Source organism: Lepisma saccharinum, chromosome 15 (genome assembly GCF_977018435.1).
Source record: "Lepisma saccharinum chromosome 15, izLepSacc3.1, whole genome shotgun sequence".
Taxonomy (NCBI): Eukaryota; Metazoa; Arthropoda; class Insecta; order Zygentoma; family Lepismatidae; genus Lepisma; species Lepisma saccharinum.
This window is the reverse complement of record NC_139243.1, coordinates 39573858-39591651: the sequence shown is the minus strand read 5'-3', so window position 1 is coordinate 39591651 and position 17794 is coordinate 39573858. Positions and strand designations below refer to the sequence as shown.

At 40.9% G+C, this 17794-nt stretch overlaps 1 protein-coding gene across 1 annotated transcript in view; it reads left to right on the top strand.

Moving 5' to 3' along the window:
• Positions 1 to 17794, top strand: part of LOC145999682 (retinoid-inducible serine carboxypeptidase-like) — a 75723-nt gene that overhangs the window by 32932 nt on the left and 24997 nt on the right. Inside the window, exons 4-5 of the mRNA XM_083136891.1 lie at positions 11822 to 11932; positions 15453 to 15657. Coding sequence (XP_082993017.1) covers positions 11822 to 11932; positions 15453 to 15657 — 316 coding nt within the window. The remainder of the gene's footprint in view (positions 1 to 11821; positions 11933 to 15452; positions 15658 to 17794) is intronic.

Genomic DNA, 17794 nt, shown 5'->3' with positions numbered 1-17794 from the left:
AATTTACTGACCCTCACCTGGTCTCCAATTTTGTATTTTGATTTCTTGGTAGTCGTGGGAGTGTACTTTGGACAGTAAACTGTAGAAATTAAACGCCGCTCGTCGGACTTGGTAACGTCAGCTGGCTTCATGCCTATCGTTCTGTGTACCGTATTATTATAGGTATCGACAAGTTCCGGCAGAATGTCGACCCATTTGTAATTTCCCCGAAGCGTGAATCGTTTCCACATGTGTGTTTTCAAGGTTCGATTAAATCTTTCCACGATGCTGGCTTTGATGTGACTGAAAGTCGAATAATGTCGAATGTCATGTTTTTGAATAAACTTTTGGAATACGGCGTTGTAAAATTCTTTACCGTTGTCTGTTTGCAAAAACCGTGGTTGTCTGCCGCCGCTTTCACGAAAAATTGTCTTGAATGCTTCCGTGACGCATGTTCCCGTTTTGGCTTTCAAAGGTAGAGCCCATTAAAATTTCGAAAACGTGTCTATGACGGTGAGGAGGTACTTGTTGCCCTTGTTCAATTTATGTACGTTTTTTAGATTGCCACTACTCATCTCCACGAGGTCACTTTGCCAGAGGTCATCGATGCCCTTGGTCACCACCGCCAAACGTTCGTAGTTGCGGCGTGCAGGTTTATGCAATTCTTGGACGATGGCTTGCCTAGACATTTTTTTAGAGATTACGTTTGAAGAGAAGCACGAGCGTGATGGGATTCAAAGAGGGTGGCACCTCACCTGTGTTTTGAATGATCAGCTTATCGCCGGCACTCACGTCGAAAACGGTAAGATCTTCGTCTTCGTGTATTTCATATACGTTGCGCGTTTCGTTCCAACGTGCCAGAGGAATGTTTCCTGCTTTCTGGACACCACGATTCGATATCAAGGTCTTGGTAGGAACGCTAGCTTTTCTGCCGTGAGACCAGTACGAAAATTCGTTTATCTGAATCGTACCATCGAGGAGAAACTTGTAGTACGGATGATAAGGATGTAACATGTACAGTTTGTTACCTTCGACGAACGTGGAGATTCTCTGTTGATTGGGTACGCTGTTGATTTCGATGGCTTGCAGAGAATGCAGTTTGGCGAATTTAGTATCGACGCTAACGAGGTTGCTGTGAAGCTGTCCCAGTGTATTTTGTACGGGCAACAAATGTTCGACGATGGTATCCGTTACTGTAGAAAATGACGGTTTGATTTTCACTTCCACGTTCAACTGCTTGTAGTTTTCGTTGAGTTCTTGCAACTTTGCACCGAAAGAGGCCAGCGTCGATTCCTGCGTGGATTCCAGCACTCCAACTTGATCCCTGATGTTGACGACAATACTCTGAAGGTTCTCGACTTGATTTAATTTCGAGCTCTTTTCGGTGAGATCGTTCACGATGCTTCGCATCTCTGTAAACTGCGTGTGAAGATCGGCGACGCTCTGCGAAGTGGGCAGCGTCGACACCAGCGAAGCAAGTTCGTCTCGAATCTGTTCCACGTTTGCTGTTTCCGTTTCCAGTCGTTTCAGCATAAGTGATATGTTCCTTTTCAAAGCGTGCAATTCTTTGGAGGTGGGGAGATTGGCCACCCTACTCTCGAGATCGCTCAACGAACTTTTGATGTCTCTCGAATCGGATAGTGCCGTTACCGCCGTTTTCAATTTTTCCAAATCTTCGCTCGAAGGCACGCTCGTCCGTAACGATTCCAAGTCACCCTGTATGTTGTCCAGCACGTGATGAAAATGAGCAAGATTGGATTCGACGTTCAAATTTTCTAAATATTCGATCTTCTGCTGAACCGTGCTTAACGTGTCTTGAATGCTCGTCAACGCGTTCGCTTCAGCGTGAATATTTTTAATTTCTTCGTTGATCAACTCCAGAGACGCCTGAAGCGTAGCGATAGTGGTTTGAATGTGTTCGAAATCTTGATAAGCCTCCAATTGAATTTTTATGTTCGCGACGCTTTTACCGATGACCTGCAGTTCGTCCGACGATGGTAGGTTCGTCATTGTATCTTCCAAAGTCTGTAACTTGGATTTAATTTCTTCCAACGTGCCGGTGAATTCTTCTTGTAATTTGGAAACGACGACATGCAAGCGTTCGACATCAATATCCTTCACGACGGTTTGAAGTTCAGAGAAATTCTTTTCGATTGCAGAAGTTCGTTCTTCGATTTCGAGTTTCAATTTTTCCAAATCTTCATTTTTCGATTGAAATTGCTGTAATTTGGCCAAATCATTTTGAAGCGAATCCACGCTCAACTGTATATTTTGAACGCTGTCGTAAGAAGGTACGTCGACATAATTTTTTATGAGCGTTTTCAGTTCGGAATCGATTTTCAGAATGGGGTCGAGACATTGCGTTTGGAGCGTAGCGATCTCGGACTCTAAACTTTTGTTTAAGGTCTCCTGCAAAGCGATCAAATCGCTCCTCAACTTTTTAATTCGGACGTCGAGCATGAGAATCTCTTCTGCGTGGTCTACACGCTTGGTGTTGCCGAAAATGTCGTTAGGCATTTTTGGTTAACGGTTATTTATAATAGGATAGACGATTCGTAATTCTACGAAGAGAGGAACGAGTTTGTCGTAATCTCCCAGGAGTTGAACGTAAAGATAATCTCCTGCGGAAACATCGTACGTAATGTTAGAAAGCATCTTGTCGTGCTTGATTCGAAAAATATTCTTGCCGGTAGATATTTTGATTTCGCGTACGTTTTCCGGATTCGTGGTGATTTGAAGTTTCCCACCGATCGGAATTTCGTAAAAATATAAATTGTTGTTGAAGACGTAAAAAGTTTTGCCGACGTCTTCATCCAATTTTGTCCAAATGCTGTTGAGGTGAATGATCAACAGACCGTTGAGTTTAGGTAACACGGAAGGTAAGACTTCATGATCTGGTATGGACGGTGCAGTTTCCATGATGGTCTGCTTTCTGTATCCGAACAAGTTCATAGGCATGGTTATTTTTTTATTTTTGTACGTGCAAGATTTTTTGTCATTTTCAAATTTTTGGTTTGATGTTAGGTTCACTTTTTTTTTTTTTTTTTTCAAATTTTTGGTTTGATGTTTGGTTTACTTTTTTTTTGTCATTTTCAATGTTTTTTTTTGTTTGATATTAGGTTCACTTTTTTTATGGACATTTGTTACATTTTTTTTCATCTCTCAAGCGATAGTGCCCCCACGGCAGTGTGTGGATTCCGCATTGGAGAACGCACCTCTTGTCGTCGTTGGGATCTAGGGCAATCTTCCTCACTTTGTTGGTGGTCAACACATGGTCGACGCTCTGGATGCGCTGTTCCGCTCTTAGAACCGACGACCTGGTCTTGAGGCAATCCACGAAGTCCTCGAATGTGAGATGCTCCCGAACCACCTGTCTGCCGACACCCTTGGCCTTCTTGGTAACACTGCCCTCGGCTTTGATGGTATAGGCCTTGGCGCGAAGACCTGCAAACTCAAGAATCACGTCTCCGTCCTTCTCATCTTTGAGTTTGCCAGGCACCTTCTTGTTGCAGGCCAGGATACCGTACTGGTTGGGCTGGGGATAGCCCGAGGTGTCGAAGAGGTTAACCAAAGATGGAGCTGTGGCTATATCCCCGTATGCGTCGGCTGTGCGAACGTGGTACACTAAGCTGTCCGTGTCCGTGTAGAGAAGCGAGATGTTGTGGCCGTAGTGTGGGCGTAATATGCCGTAGTACGTCTCGAACATGTGGAGCTTGCTCAGATCCAGAACCGTGGCTCCAACGTAGATGGGCTTGGTGAGCCTCACCACACCTTGCCTCATGTGAATCAGAGCCAGCTGCTCGTTGTAGATTGTTCGAGACTTGAACAATGGACTCGCGACAAGCTGACGACATCGCTCTTTCCTCGTCACCAATTTTATGTCCACGCGATTCCGTACATTCTCCATGGTCTTGCCAAACACCGCATTATTCATGAGCTTGAAGAAATCCTTATCAAGCTCGGATGTGGCTGCGGTGCGGTGTTCAGTGTTGACTTCAATATATGGACGCAACCATGGAGAATGCTCGAACTTGAGGATGCGGTGAACTGCGTGGACTGTGACCCCTCGCTGCATCAACCACCGGAGATTCTGGTAGTGCAGGACGTAATTCTTCTTGGGTTCGAAATCCATGACGAGCTTCTTCTGGTTGGAATCGGGTGGACACTTGAACTCGGGTGCAGGGGGAAGATCGCAGAACAAATCCTGCAGCTTCTCGGAGAACTCAAGGTCCACCTCGGCGAAGAACCCATGTTCCGAATCGTCGAAACCTTCAACGTCAAATTTGGTAGGATCAGCCCACTCGAACCCTCTAAAAGGGAGTGGCTGCATCATGGAGTGCCCGTACAAGTTATTCACGTCCGTGTGCATGATGTAGCTCGACGGTTGGGTGGAGTCGTAGCCAGTAGCCATGTGATGGTTGTTGGCGCGCGCGTGCCGTTGCGACACCTGGACCATTCCACCCCGCACAGCACGTTCCACAAACAGCATCATGTCCACGTCCGAAAAAAGCTCAAGCCTGACTTTCGTCACCAGAAACATGGCTGACCACGCCAGTCCGGGGAGACTATAGAAGTAGGCGGGATCCAGGTGGTAGATGTTCATTGCAGTCGCCCGGAACGTCCGGAACACGTCGGCGAGGAGCGTCACATCAAGTCTGAGGTAGGCGTCGTGGTAGTCTCCGAGAGTTCGACAACCTAGCTCGCGCCACATGGACTGGGCATGATGATATTCTTCGTCGGTGATGTTCGAGCCTCGTAGCTGACTGTAGAACTTCGCCTGGGGAGGTAGCGACGTCTCCGCAAACTTGGTAGAGTCGGTGACGTATTCATAGGGGTAGACCCCCTTACGCCTGAAGAGACCGACGTCCAAGTTTGGAAAATTCGCAGAGGTAATAAGCATTTGCTCGTCGCTGAGTTTTTTCGTCAGGGCATCGAGGCTTGCCGGGAGGAACCTCAGGGAGTCGAGGAAGCGAAGCTCGACGGTAGAGCTTAATTCTGGGATTCGAACCCATTTGCTCACACTGATGTAACGCTCCTCGTTCTGGGCAAGAACGTTGATTCGCATGTCGTCGTACCCAAAATGAGGCACCAGATGGTGGAAGTCGTATCCCGAGCCATTGTGAAAAAACACAGGGATGAAGCGCGGGTCCCAGGCCATACGGTTGCAATCGTTGCACCAAGGACCAACGTACCTACCATTAATGTGATCGTGGTGTCGGACTTTACAGTTTTTGGCGGTGTACTCCTCGGCGCAGACAGGGCAAGCGATGGCCTCGTCGTGTCTATGTTGATCGTCAGAAGACAGTGGGAGCATAGACTTGGGGGTCAACAGTACCTTCCCTATCTCGATGGCCTCGACAACCATCCTCTCGAGGAAGTGTTTGGCTGTGTCGGGACCACGGTACACGTAGGGCTCGGGGGCGATGTGTTGGTCTCGTCGCACCACAACGTATGCAAAACTGGATGCCTCGTGGAGTTGGTAAGGGGTGGTGGAAGAAACTTCAGGATCGGGATCGCAAGTGGACAGGGGTTTGAGGAAGGCCTCGAAATCCGCGATGATGATAGCGGGGTGTTTTACCATGGCACCGTGCATGTGGAAACGCTCCACGGTGCCAGGTTCGGGCAAGTCTGCCACCCCAGGCTCGTTGGCATTGCAGTAGAGCTTGTGGTTAGCGAGCTTCTCGGCAGCGATGTTGGGACCTCTGATGCGCTGATAATCCTGCTGTTCTCGATTATCAAAAATAGACAAGCACCTGCGACAAACTTCTTTGTGGTGTTCGTGTTTGCTTGTTTGGCTCGAAACAAGCCGAGAGAACGAGCGAATGAGGGTGTAGTGATGGCGAGTTTCATCCTTGATGAGCAGAAGGTGAATTTCCTGCGCACCGTCGTCGTCTACGTCGCTCACCCGGATGGGGTACACCACATTTTCGTCAGTGAGGCCATAAACGTTGATGGCCAACCGAGGGTTGCGTGTACGGGCCTCGAACTTGCGAATATCCGGGACCTCCACCGGGTAGTCGATCCCAGCAATGGCATCTTTCAGCTCTGGCTCGTAGGGTAGGTAGTGGTTAACTCGGTGTGGTTGTTTTTTCCAGTGGACAGGGTGCAACGCTGCAAGCACCGACCAAACAAAACACTTGGCGTCACTGTTCTGAATGTTCAGGACGGCCTTCTTTGCCGCAATAGCAGGTGGTAAGGGGGCGTAGCTGGAGGCGGAGAGAGGCACAAACTTGCAAAGTTTGACGCGCAGTTCGTGAGGCTCACCACACAGCGAACCCCCCGAGCCCTTGGCTTGATGTTCTTCTTGCTTTGCCACCAACTCCTCGACAAACTTGTTGTAGATGACCTCGAGGTTGTCGACATCCGCCAGATGCAGCGTCTTCGCCTTGGTGTTGTGGCAGAAGCTGTAAATTTCATCAGACGGCTTCTTGTACCAGCAACAAAGCGATGCGTAGAATTTGGTGGAGTGCGTTGCAAGCGCATCGCCGAGGATGGAAATAATTTGGGCTCGCACGTTCTCCAAAAAGCTACGCACGTCGCATGAGCCCTCCGAAGTAAGAGGAAAGTCCTCTAACAAACGCTGGAAAGCAGACTGGCTCGCTTTCGCCACATGCTTGACACGTTTGGCAGATGGTGGCGAGTCGGCTTCGACTTTCCTTTTGGTCGAGCTGGTCGACGGTTGTGGAACAGGTGCTCCGACGACAACTTTGCATGATGTTATATGCCTTTTCAAATTATTAATGGTAATATGTTTGTCGCACCTGGGACATGGTTTTTTAGCGGTCACACGCTTACCAGGTGCGCAGGTACGACAGTGCCTTTGGAAATATTTAGTTGAAACACCAGTTTCACACGTAGGGCAAATTTGTACCGATTGCATCTTGTTGAAAAAAAAATAATATTTGTGGGGTATGTTATTTTATATATAGTAGAGTGCCACAAAATAAATGCTGTGTAATAAAAAAAAACCTTGGAAGACTAATTTGCGATGGTGCTGGGTTTGGTGTGTGTTATTTATGTATATGCTACTTCTTGCTTCTTAATGAATCCTGTAAATAATTAGAAAAAAAATAATTAAGCTTGTGTATAGAAAACACAAAAATATTATGTGTACATAATTCTACCAAACAATCTTTTTTTTCTAATTCTCAGCCCTCTTGGCATATGAAGTATAAATCATAATTTCAGAAAACAGAGTTATTTTAAGGTCGCCATTTTTTTAAAATTAAACCATAAGCTTTGTTTATGTTTATAGTATTCGACGAGCAATAGCAGAGAGAGCAAGAATCGTTTTCCTACAACCCATAGTTTATGAATTGCAAAACATCTTAGAAATTACATCTTGAAATTTTAATCCAAGATAACTCGAAAACAGCAGGCACTAGTCATCTTCCCTCCAATAGGTTGTAAAGTACTTCTAATTTTGTATCGAATGCTATTACAATTTTCGAATTAGAGTAAAAACTAAGCCGGCAAATCAAGTTTCTCAAAAAATAAAAAATTGTCTGTATTTCCGAAACTTGAGGGGGTGGAATCGATTTTATTTGCTAGTCGAATAGTTCTTGTCGAATCCTATCCAACAAACCTAAAATCATCATCCTAGCTCAATTAGGAGCCGAGAAAATCAATATCTTGGAAAACATCTTAAGATTTTTGTCTTAAGAAAATTTTCTTGACAGACCGGAAGTAACATCTTGAGATACCGGAAGTCGACTTTCTTAAAGATTAAGATATTTGTCTTAAGACGTTTTCCAAGATATTGATTTTCTCGGCTCCTATGGGGCCTAGAACCATGTAACTTTGATCTATGTATATACCAGAACTTGCTCGACCCTGTGGCCGAGTGGTTAGCACATCGCGCTGTGACGCCAAGGGTCCCGGATTCGAATCCCAGTCGGGCTTGCTTGTTTGTGAATATCTATTTTTATCTATTTCATCACTCTCCCCTATCTTCGCAAATTAGCTAACAAGTACAAAACGCGAAGTAAAATAAACTAAATCAATTAATCAATCAATATACCAGTACTTTTCCTACATGTTCACTCACCTTACAACCCACCCGATCAAAAAAAAATGAAATTTACCTTCTGCGCGCATGCGCACATGTATAAATTTAAATATAGGCTCGATATTGAAACAAAATATTATTTTTTCCTCCCCCTCTCTCTGGCCAAGATTGCAAATAATTGCAGGAATAATAATACCATGATATTTTAGACTGTAGGTCCAGGTCACCCGAACCGGACAACATTTGAGTTAGTGTTTTTTAAGTCCACTTTATGTGCAGTAAGACTAATCGGAGTTAGACCTAAAGAGTTTTAAAGTGTTATCCGAACCACTTGTGCCTCCAGCGGGTATCGAACCCTTGAATACATAGCCACCTACCACTGAGCCATAGAGGAGGCCCCAGACGACATATTTGCACTACAACAAGTAAAAATAAATTCATATCTGTGCATATGGGAAGTCCAATACATAGTTGGTAATGTGTGATGTGATCAGCACCAAACATTTAATTTTTATGTATGTCCGTGTTTACCCGACCCTGTGGCCGAGTGGTTAGCACATCGCGCTGCGACGCCAAGGGTCCCAGGTTCGAATCCCGGTCGGGCTTGGTTGTTTGCGAATATCTATTCATCCATTTCATCACTCATCTTCGCAAATTAGCCAAGAGGTACAAAACACGAAGTAAAATAAACTAAATCAATCAATCAATCAATCATTAAGTTCCGTGTGTTGCAATCATGAAATTAAATTTTAATTAACTTTTTTTTTTCCTATCCATCTCTCTCTCAAATCTGTATAGCCTGTTCATATTTGGCATGTCAGCCATTTTGTTTACGTAGCAAAAAAAAATCTCAAGCCACTTTTTTTTTGCGAATGCTCGTTCTGTAGCCATAAGTATAATTGGATATAGTTGTCAGATTTTATTTAATTTGAGGTTTAATATCAATAAGCATGCATAAAAACTAAATATTTTAAATAAATAAGATTCGAATAACTATGTACTTCCACCAGCCTTTGCGATGGCACGGCAGTAGCATCGTTGCTTTGTAATCAAGGGTTCGATACCCGCACAAGTGGTTCTTGAAACTGTAGGTCCAGTCCCGATTAGCCTTACTATACATAAAATAAACTTAAAACATCAAATCAATCAGTATTTCCACTAGCCTCTGCGATGGCACAGCAATAGTCTTGTAATCAAAAATTCGATACCCGCACAAGTGGTTCTTGAAACTGTAGGTCCAGTCCCGATTAGCCTTACTGTGCATAAAGTGGACTTAAAACATCTAATCAATCAGTACTTCCACCAGCTTCTGCGATGGCGCAGCGGTAGTATTGTAATCAAGAGTTCGATACCCGGTGGAGGTACAAATGGTTCTTAAAACTGTAGGTCCAGTCTCGATTAGCCTTACTGTGCATTAAGTGTACTTAAAACATCAAATCAATCAGTACATCCACTAGATAACAAAAACACGTAACTCTCCTCCATTTTTTCTTGCCTTCCTCTAACAATTTAACACATTTATTTTTTGAAATATGCCCCGCACACATATTTCCTACCTACCAACAACGGCACACAGAAGAAAAAAAATATTCCAGCTACCAAAATGCATGCTTCAAATATACTTATAAATCAAAGCCAACTCATGCAAGCTAAGAAACAAAATTACTTACTTTTGGAAAATACTGCGAAAATGCTCTTCACTAACGTTCAAAATAAAACAGAACTTTCTCCTATAGCGTTTTAAGTTTTATATGGTTTTCTAATGAGGTCAAAAGTAAAAATGTTAGCCAACGCAACGTGGACCAATAGAAATCCGACTGGTATCTATGCTGCTAACTGACGTCACTATATATACTTCCGTCATCCCAAGGCCTACATATTGTTGAATTTGTGTTATTGCGTCAATGTTAATAGCACGGGAAATTTCTTTCGCATTACAGGTATTTCTATGTAATAAAAAGGCTTTAGAATTTCATTAGAGATAAGAGGACTTGCATCACTGGTATCTATGCTGCTAACTAACGTCACTATATATACTTCCGTCATCCCAAGGCCTACGTATTGTTGAATTTGTGTTATTGCGTCAATGTTGATAGCACGGGAAATCCCTTTCGCTACAGGTATTTCAATGTAATAAAAAAGCTTTAGAATTTCATTAGAGATAAGAGGACGGTATTTCGAAACCAACACAATGCAATTTCCTGTTCATTTTCATAACCTACTCCATATTCGAGTGAACACACTCTTGTTCAACGTCCGTCTGTCACAGATGTGCCTGTCACAGAATACAATGTAGGAAAATAAAAAAAAATTATTTGTTTGTTTGCTTGAGTCACAATACGAAAATAATAAAAAACGCGCGCGCGCGTGTGTGTGTGGCACATCGTTCCCGAGAGAGGTTAACAAAGCTCGCGATATACAAACATTAATGTCCCCGGGACTTGGAAGATTACGATAGGGTGCATTCATCCTTCAAGGATGAGAAAGTGTATTTACTCATCACTGCTTTTCTGCGCTGTGAAACATCGCCAGCACAATAAATAAGACGCGAAACATGGAGAGAAAGTGAGTTTTTGAGGTTTTGGTGCGATTTTCTTAGAGGTAAAAAAATCAGAGTTGGTGTAGAAGGCATATTTACTCTTAAAAATTAAGATATTTGTCTTAAGACGTTTTCCAAGACAATAAGAAGCAACTAGTCAGTGTTGCCAACTCCTATTTGTAGGTTAGCTTCCCCTGTAAAATATCATATGGTGAAATATTCTTGGGGTGAGTTGGCAACACTGAGCCGCAAATGATGTTGGTGAACCGGCCCTCCTCCTCTACTCTATAACTATATATTTTTTTACCAAACTCGACAATAGAGGTTTGCATTCAGATTTCAGTACCAAGATTTGCTACTTCTAAGAATAGAAAAGCAACTCTCTTTTAGAGCACAAGCCGCTGATTGTTAAAATGCAGCTGTTTACTCATGAACATTCAAGACTGAGAGTGATTGTTGGTTTCTTACCAGCAAAAATGAAACTGTGAGCTTAAACATGGCTCTTTATAAAACAAAATATCTTGCCCACAAATTTTGTTAAGGTTGTGTCATAAAGCAAAATTAATGAAAGTTAATAAATGCAAAGTCATAAAAGAAAAATGCGGACCTCTTTTAATTATGAACATATCACAGTTTATTATATACTGTGATATTTATTTTGATCTTGCTTTCTACTATTACAGAATAAATAAGGTGGTTAAAGAGTGAAAGCTTGGGGATGTTTTGCAAGAGGGTGGATGTGGCATGGTTGGTGACTTATTGTTTACACAAGAGGATATTCTCTTCTTGGTTCACATAGCAACAGCTGACTTATTGAATAGGTAGGATGTAATTCACTTTTGATAGACTTTACGACCTACAACTAAGAAAGCCATTTCTTGAACCTGGATTATACTGCTCAATACGAGATATTATTTTTTTTTTTCAATTTTCCCCATCAAAAAACAGGGTGCGCATTATACATGCATGCGTAAATACGGTAACCTTTGACCAGTGACTGACAATGCCAAACACTCATGTTTAATATTAGTTGAGCTACAGTTTTCACGTATCAGTGCATCATAGACTATTTTGTAAAGTTAGTTCAGTAGATGTATTTTGATATGAAGTAATTGTTAAGGAGAATTGAACGGTTAATTCTTATGTTGCATTTTTATTGATATTGTGCATTCTGTTTCTATGCTATACATATCAGTATTAGTTCCGTTACTTTCTTATTTGTAGCTCAGTTCCTCTATAGAAATACAAGGACTATAATTTGTCATTTTAAAATGTTTTCCTCCTTTTATTTTCAGCAAATTGAATCAAAGAAGATAACACTTCCATTTAAAGGAATTGCCCTTGGTGACTCATGGATATCTCCAATAGATTCTGTTCTCACGTGGTCACCTTTCCTGTTAGACACTGTAAGTTTGAAGTTCTCATTACTAACAAAACGATGCACTAATTTGTTGTTAACTGATTTTCTTAAAGTTTAGTGAGGATATTTTTTTGTATGTTATCCTATTTCACCATGCTCAAAAGAGATATTTCTTTATATTTACTTAAGAATTTACTTAAGAAATGTAACAAGTTCTGAACTTCTATTACTATTATTACTCCTAAAAATGTCTTGCCACTCAATGTTGTGGATTTAAGACCCACACTGGACATATGCTACTTTGTGTTTATCCTTTCATCAGTTGCAGTAATTGTTGATTAATCATTATTCATCATCTTTTATCATGATTAACCTAATGAGAAAAGTAGATTCTTGTGGGGTATTTACCTAAAAGAAAGGGCTTTTGGGAAGTGATGTCACACATATATTTAGGTATTGAAGTGCAGAGATACAAGATACAAGCCAATTGGTTTATATGTATTTAGTTAATTTGTGGGATCAATTGGATGCTCTTGGTAACATATAATAAAACACTTGCTTTAAACCATATTATAGAAAATTTTACATTTGTGTTTCTTACAATTCTATTTGTAGCGAAGTTGAGATAATAATCTGTTATGAAATTACTTGCATGGTCAGAAAAGAATGAGAATCATCTGATTTGGACATCAATTTCCCATAACAGAAACTTGATATTTTTAGGCATACTGGATGTATTCTCCACGTACCTCAACACACTGACACAATTTATCTGGAAGCTTTATAAGTGTCTGATGGAACAAGTATTTTGGAGTGGTACGATATCAGGAGTGGATCGCCTCTTGCAATTACTCGGCATTGGTGAATTTGTGGCTGCATATTGACTCTTTCATGCTGTCAAGCAAGGTGTAATCATCGTGTAAGGTCCAGCGAGTATGGAGGATATTTGGGGATGGTATATCAGAGTTCCCGTAGTTTTGCCCTAGTCTGTGCAGATGCATGGAGCCTGGTGTTACAGTGTAAGAAGTGACTTGTTAGGTCTCTTTTCCTGTCCATCCTTTCTCAAATCTTCTGAAGATGATGGATCTGATCATAGTACCTGTTACTGTTGCAATTGCTACATAGCGATGATGGCTGGGATTGTAATGTTCTTGGGTCACACACTCACTCCCATCCTTGAAAGCGTGTAACCAATGAAACACAGCTGCTCTCAGGAGCGTAATTTTCACATTCTCTGATGTTGTTACACCCTCTTTCCACAAAAATCAGGTTGTTCATTGTTGCCCCTCATAGTCACTTTCCCTGATAACACAACAACACTAACCTACCTCACTTGTCCCCATTATGCCCAATACTACTGGGGAATATCATGTGTACTGTAGCACCAACTTGCAGAAAAACTACACTTCCGCTCAATTTTTTCATAATGTGAAACATGTTCCATTCACTGATAACTGTCTGCATTGTGCATATCCATGTGCTATTAGACAGGTGTATCTACAAATACCAGTACAGGAAATATTTTGAGTTGGAGTAATTGAAGTTGGGAAGTGATAAGATGGCACACAGGGTTCGAGGGAAGCCTCATTAACCTAGTCTCATCATAATACTGTAGTTTTATTATGATTCTGACTACACAGGCAGTTTACAAAAATTTAAGTTAAAATAAAAGAGCCAGAGCAAGACAGATTGTTTTTTGGATATGTATTTTTCTTATTTTTTCTTGCATTTCTACCTTGCAGTGCTGAGGATTAATGATGATTAAATGAAATTGATGAAAGGACGCTCACAAATGAACACTCACGTGTATGGGACCATCAGTGGTGAGATCATAAGTCCAACACTCATGTGTTTAGCCACTGAGATGACTAAGATGTTGTTTTTTTTGCTTTTTAGACAAACAACCAAATGGAATTCTTACTCTCTTTTATCTAAGAATTTTGTTGGCATATTTTAGTTTCATGCATAGGTGTAACTTGGAGGGGGGCAAGGGGCACTTGCCATCTAAAGATTTTCAGGTTTATTAGTATGAGGGTGATTCAAATGAAAACCTTAATTATTTATTGTGAGGCAAATGAGGAAATACAGAAAAATTATACATACATCATATTTCGACGTAGTCCCTATGATGTACAATGCACGTATTCCAGCACTTCGGAAGTGCATGGATACCTTGTGAGAAGAATTATTTTGGTTGTGACTGTAGCCACTCGTTCACCGCAGTTTTCCCCTCTTCAACGCTTCAGAAATGCTTGCCTCCCATCACCTCTTTGAGCGGTCTGAACACATGAAAGTCACTGGGGGCGAGGTCTGGTGAATAAGGTGTATGTGTGAGACATTGAACTTTCATATCCTGGATTGTCGCAACCATTAAATAGGCAGTATGCGGTCGTGCATTGTCATGCAGTAACAATACACCTGAAGTCAGAAGTCCTCGTCATTTACTCCTCATTGCAGGGTGAAGGTGATTTTGGAGCAAGGAGTAGATTGCCGTGATGTACGCAAAGGACAGTGTAAATAAGTGACAGGGTGAATTAGAAAGATGAAAAATAATAGATTACGGCATAAGATGATAAAGAGAAGACATAAAAATAATAAATTAATCAAAATGCTTGTCAAATGAAATTGGTACTCACATGTAAATAGTCAAGAAATTTTAAGAAGTGAAAGTGTCAATATAAATTTGTATCTATCTGCGAACAGATTCCTAATCTGTTGGCTTGTTTACGATCACCATTGTGGAAGTTTTGATTACACCAGTGGCGGCACATTCCAGTTGCGAACCACAACACCTTTTGGCTGCATGTCACAGTTTCTGCACCGACTTGTCTGCGCGTCTCAGTCGTTTGGCACAAGGTCCACACTTTGTCGTATTTACCAGTGGCGACACATTCCAGTCGATGCCCCAAGGGTTGGAAAAGGTTAGATAGAGGTCCAATCTCGGGACGTCCTCCACAGAAGTTACGCCACTTTTTAAACTTTTTACACCACTCATACACTTGCTGCAGGGACACACACGAATCACCGTACTGCGCTTTCATCCTGCTATGAATTTCAACTGGTTTAACACTTTCACTACTAAGGAAATGCATCACATGTCGTGATGCCACCTGTTGGTCATTCTTTCAAGTACAAGGATAATTCCTGCCAACTTACAAATCAATCGTACAACTTTTCAGAATTTTATTGCACTTTTAAAGTTTTCATTTGAATCAGCCTGTTATTTACAAGTCAATGGTGTTTCCGTTAACTTCCTAGGACATAAGAAATATAGAGTATTTTTTATGAGCTTTCAAATGTTGGTCACTAGTTTTATGGGATGGAAATCCTTTTGATCCCCCCACCCCCCAAAAAGTTGTGGATTCTGTTCCTTCAAAGTTTGACCCAAAGTTACACCCTTGATTTTATGTCAACAGCTTTTCACTGTTGTGTGTTTAACAAGTTCCTTTTTGCACTTATTGATTGTGATTATCAGTGCACTGTTTAATTGATCATTTTGTGAATATGAATGCAGACAGTTATGTAAAAATGAAGTGAAATCGCCCTGATGTAATTATTTATTTTAGAGTGTAGTTGATTCAGAAGGTGCCTTGGCAATTCAGAAAGCTGCGAATGAGACGAGGGCTGCAGTTGAGGCTGGAAACTTTACTGAAGCTACAAAACTGTGGAGTGAAGTTGAAGATGTTGTAACCAAGTATAGTCACAATGTGAATTTCTATAATATATTATACAGAACAAATCCTAAATCCAATTTATCAGGTACTTATAATGGTAAGTAGAAAATGCTTTTGTAATTAGAGTAATTTATCTCCTTTTGACACTATGCATGGCATTGTGTTTGCTTCATGCTTGTAATTAGATAGTGGATAACATATCAATAGTTGAGTGATTTGGTTCATTTTACTTCACTTTTGTGCCACTTTTGGCTGATACCAAAGGTGAGGATGAGTAATGACACAATGAAATTGATGAAGGGACAATCACAAGCACCCATGCCCAGTCCGGGATTCAAATCAGGGACCCCTGGCATCATAGCGTGCTCTGCTAAACACTTTGCCATAAAGGCCGACATCTCATTAGTTGAAAGTGTACAAGTCTGTCTGACCTCAGGGTTCATGTCAAACTCAAGACCTCTAGTAACTCTAAATGCAGTATTCCTTTCTTCCAGGAGATGAGGTTATAGATCCTCAATTTCTTGGAAGAGGACAGAAATATTTCAAACGTTAAATACTTTCACTTTTACACCAAATTAATACAATATTTACACAAATTCTACTTCATTTTATTTTGATGAAATGTGGTGAGTTTACATATACCATTGTAGAATGAAAAAGTCCTCATAACTGATTTTGAAGCAGCCAAATTTTACCGAAAGAAACTAGCAAACATTATGTATTAAAATGACATTTATAGCTGAAATAACTGAGTTGGAGATCTGGAAAAGGTCTTAATTTGAGCTCCTGTGGGGTTTTGTATAATACGTGACATGATAGATTTTGTAATAAAAGAAAAAAAAAATATTTATGTGAATCATTCCTCAAAATTTCTTCATAATGTTGCTAATTTATCATTTTAGTGTTATTTTGGGCCCAATGACGAGATCATTTGTTTTAAGATTTACCAGTTTCAAATGTTTTGTAGAAAGTTATTGTTACTGCAATATGCAGCAGAAGTCCAATACACTGTAGTACAATATCTAAGGGGAAAAATTACAGGACATCCTCTGATTCAGTTTGGCAAATGATGCCCATCTTCTCCCTCAAAAATGAGTTAAATTAGGCACGATTAACAAGTAAGAAAGGAGTGGCCAGTGGGGATGCTCCACAGACAAAGATGAGAAGGAACAGGGATCACCCACACAATCAAACTAAGGATGAGTAAAGGTTGTACCTATTTACTGGTGATGGACTGATGTGAATTTCCTAGACCTATAACTGATATTCCATCAATCTGCAGGGGTCCCAGGTTCGAATCCCGGCCTGGGCATGGATGTTTGTGAATGTCCATTCATCAATTTCATCATGTCATCACTCATCCCCATCTTCGCAAATTAGCCAAAAGTGGCACAAGAAGTGAAGTAAAATAAAGCCAATCAATCCACTAATTTGGTATAAAATTGTAAATGTTCCATGAAGAATATGAATGGTTCATTAATCTCGTTAAGTAATGTATGTATCGATGTGACTGCAATAATTTTTATAGCTTCATGCTCATAAAAGTAATAACAACATTTTTAAATAATAGCAGAGTTTTGCTCCAAGTTTCAGCTTATTTATAGAAATATTAGTTGGGTGACATTATTGTTAATTTTATAAACAAACCTATACACTATTTTCTTATACAGATAGAGTGTCCGATCTGTACTATTTACCTCAACACGAGTAGCTGCTGCAAGGTGGACTGAAAGTTGACTTCATCTTGTCGACTGGAAAGATGCAACAAGTAATACACTTTCCAACTGAGAACATTTCTCCAGTTACAGAAGGGTTGCTAACTTTGCAGTGTAGTTGGAACAAACTGATGCTACACTACTTTGTTGGCATAAAATGAGTTTAGTAGATATGAAGTGCTTGGAGCACATTGCAGCACCACCAGCAAACAAAATACTTCAATAATGCTGTGTGGCAAACCCCATGACAATTTAGTATACAGCCACACAGGGTTATGATAAAACAAAAATTTATAATAATACAAACATAAATAAAAGGGTGAGGCTAAACAGTCTTTTTGTTTTAGGATCATTGCAAATGAAAACTGTTAATTCGTCACTAGTAAAGAGACAACTACCAGTTCTCAAAACTTCCACCCACCATTCTGGTATTGTCTGTTTTGTCTGGACAGTCTTTGTGGCCTGCCTTGTCTGTAATTGTATTGCTCTTGAGTCATTATCACTGAATTAATACTAATG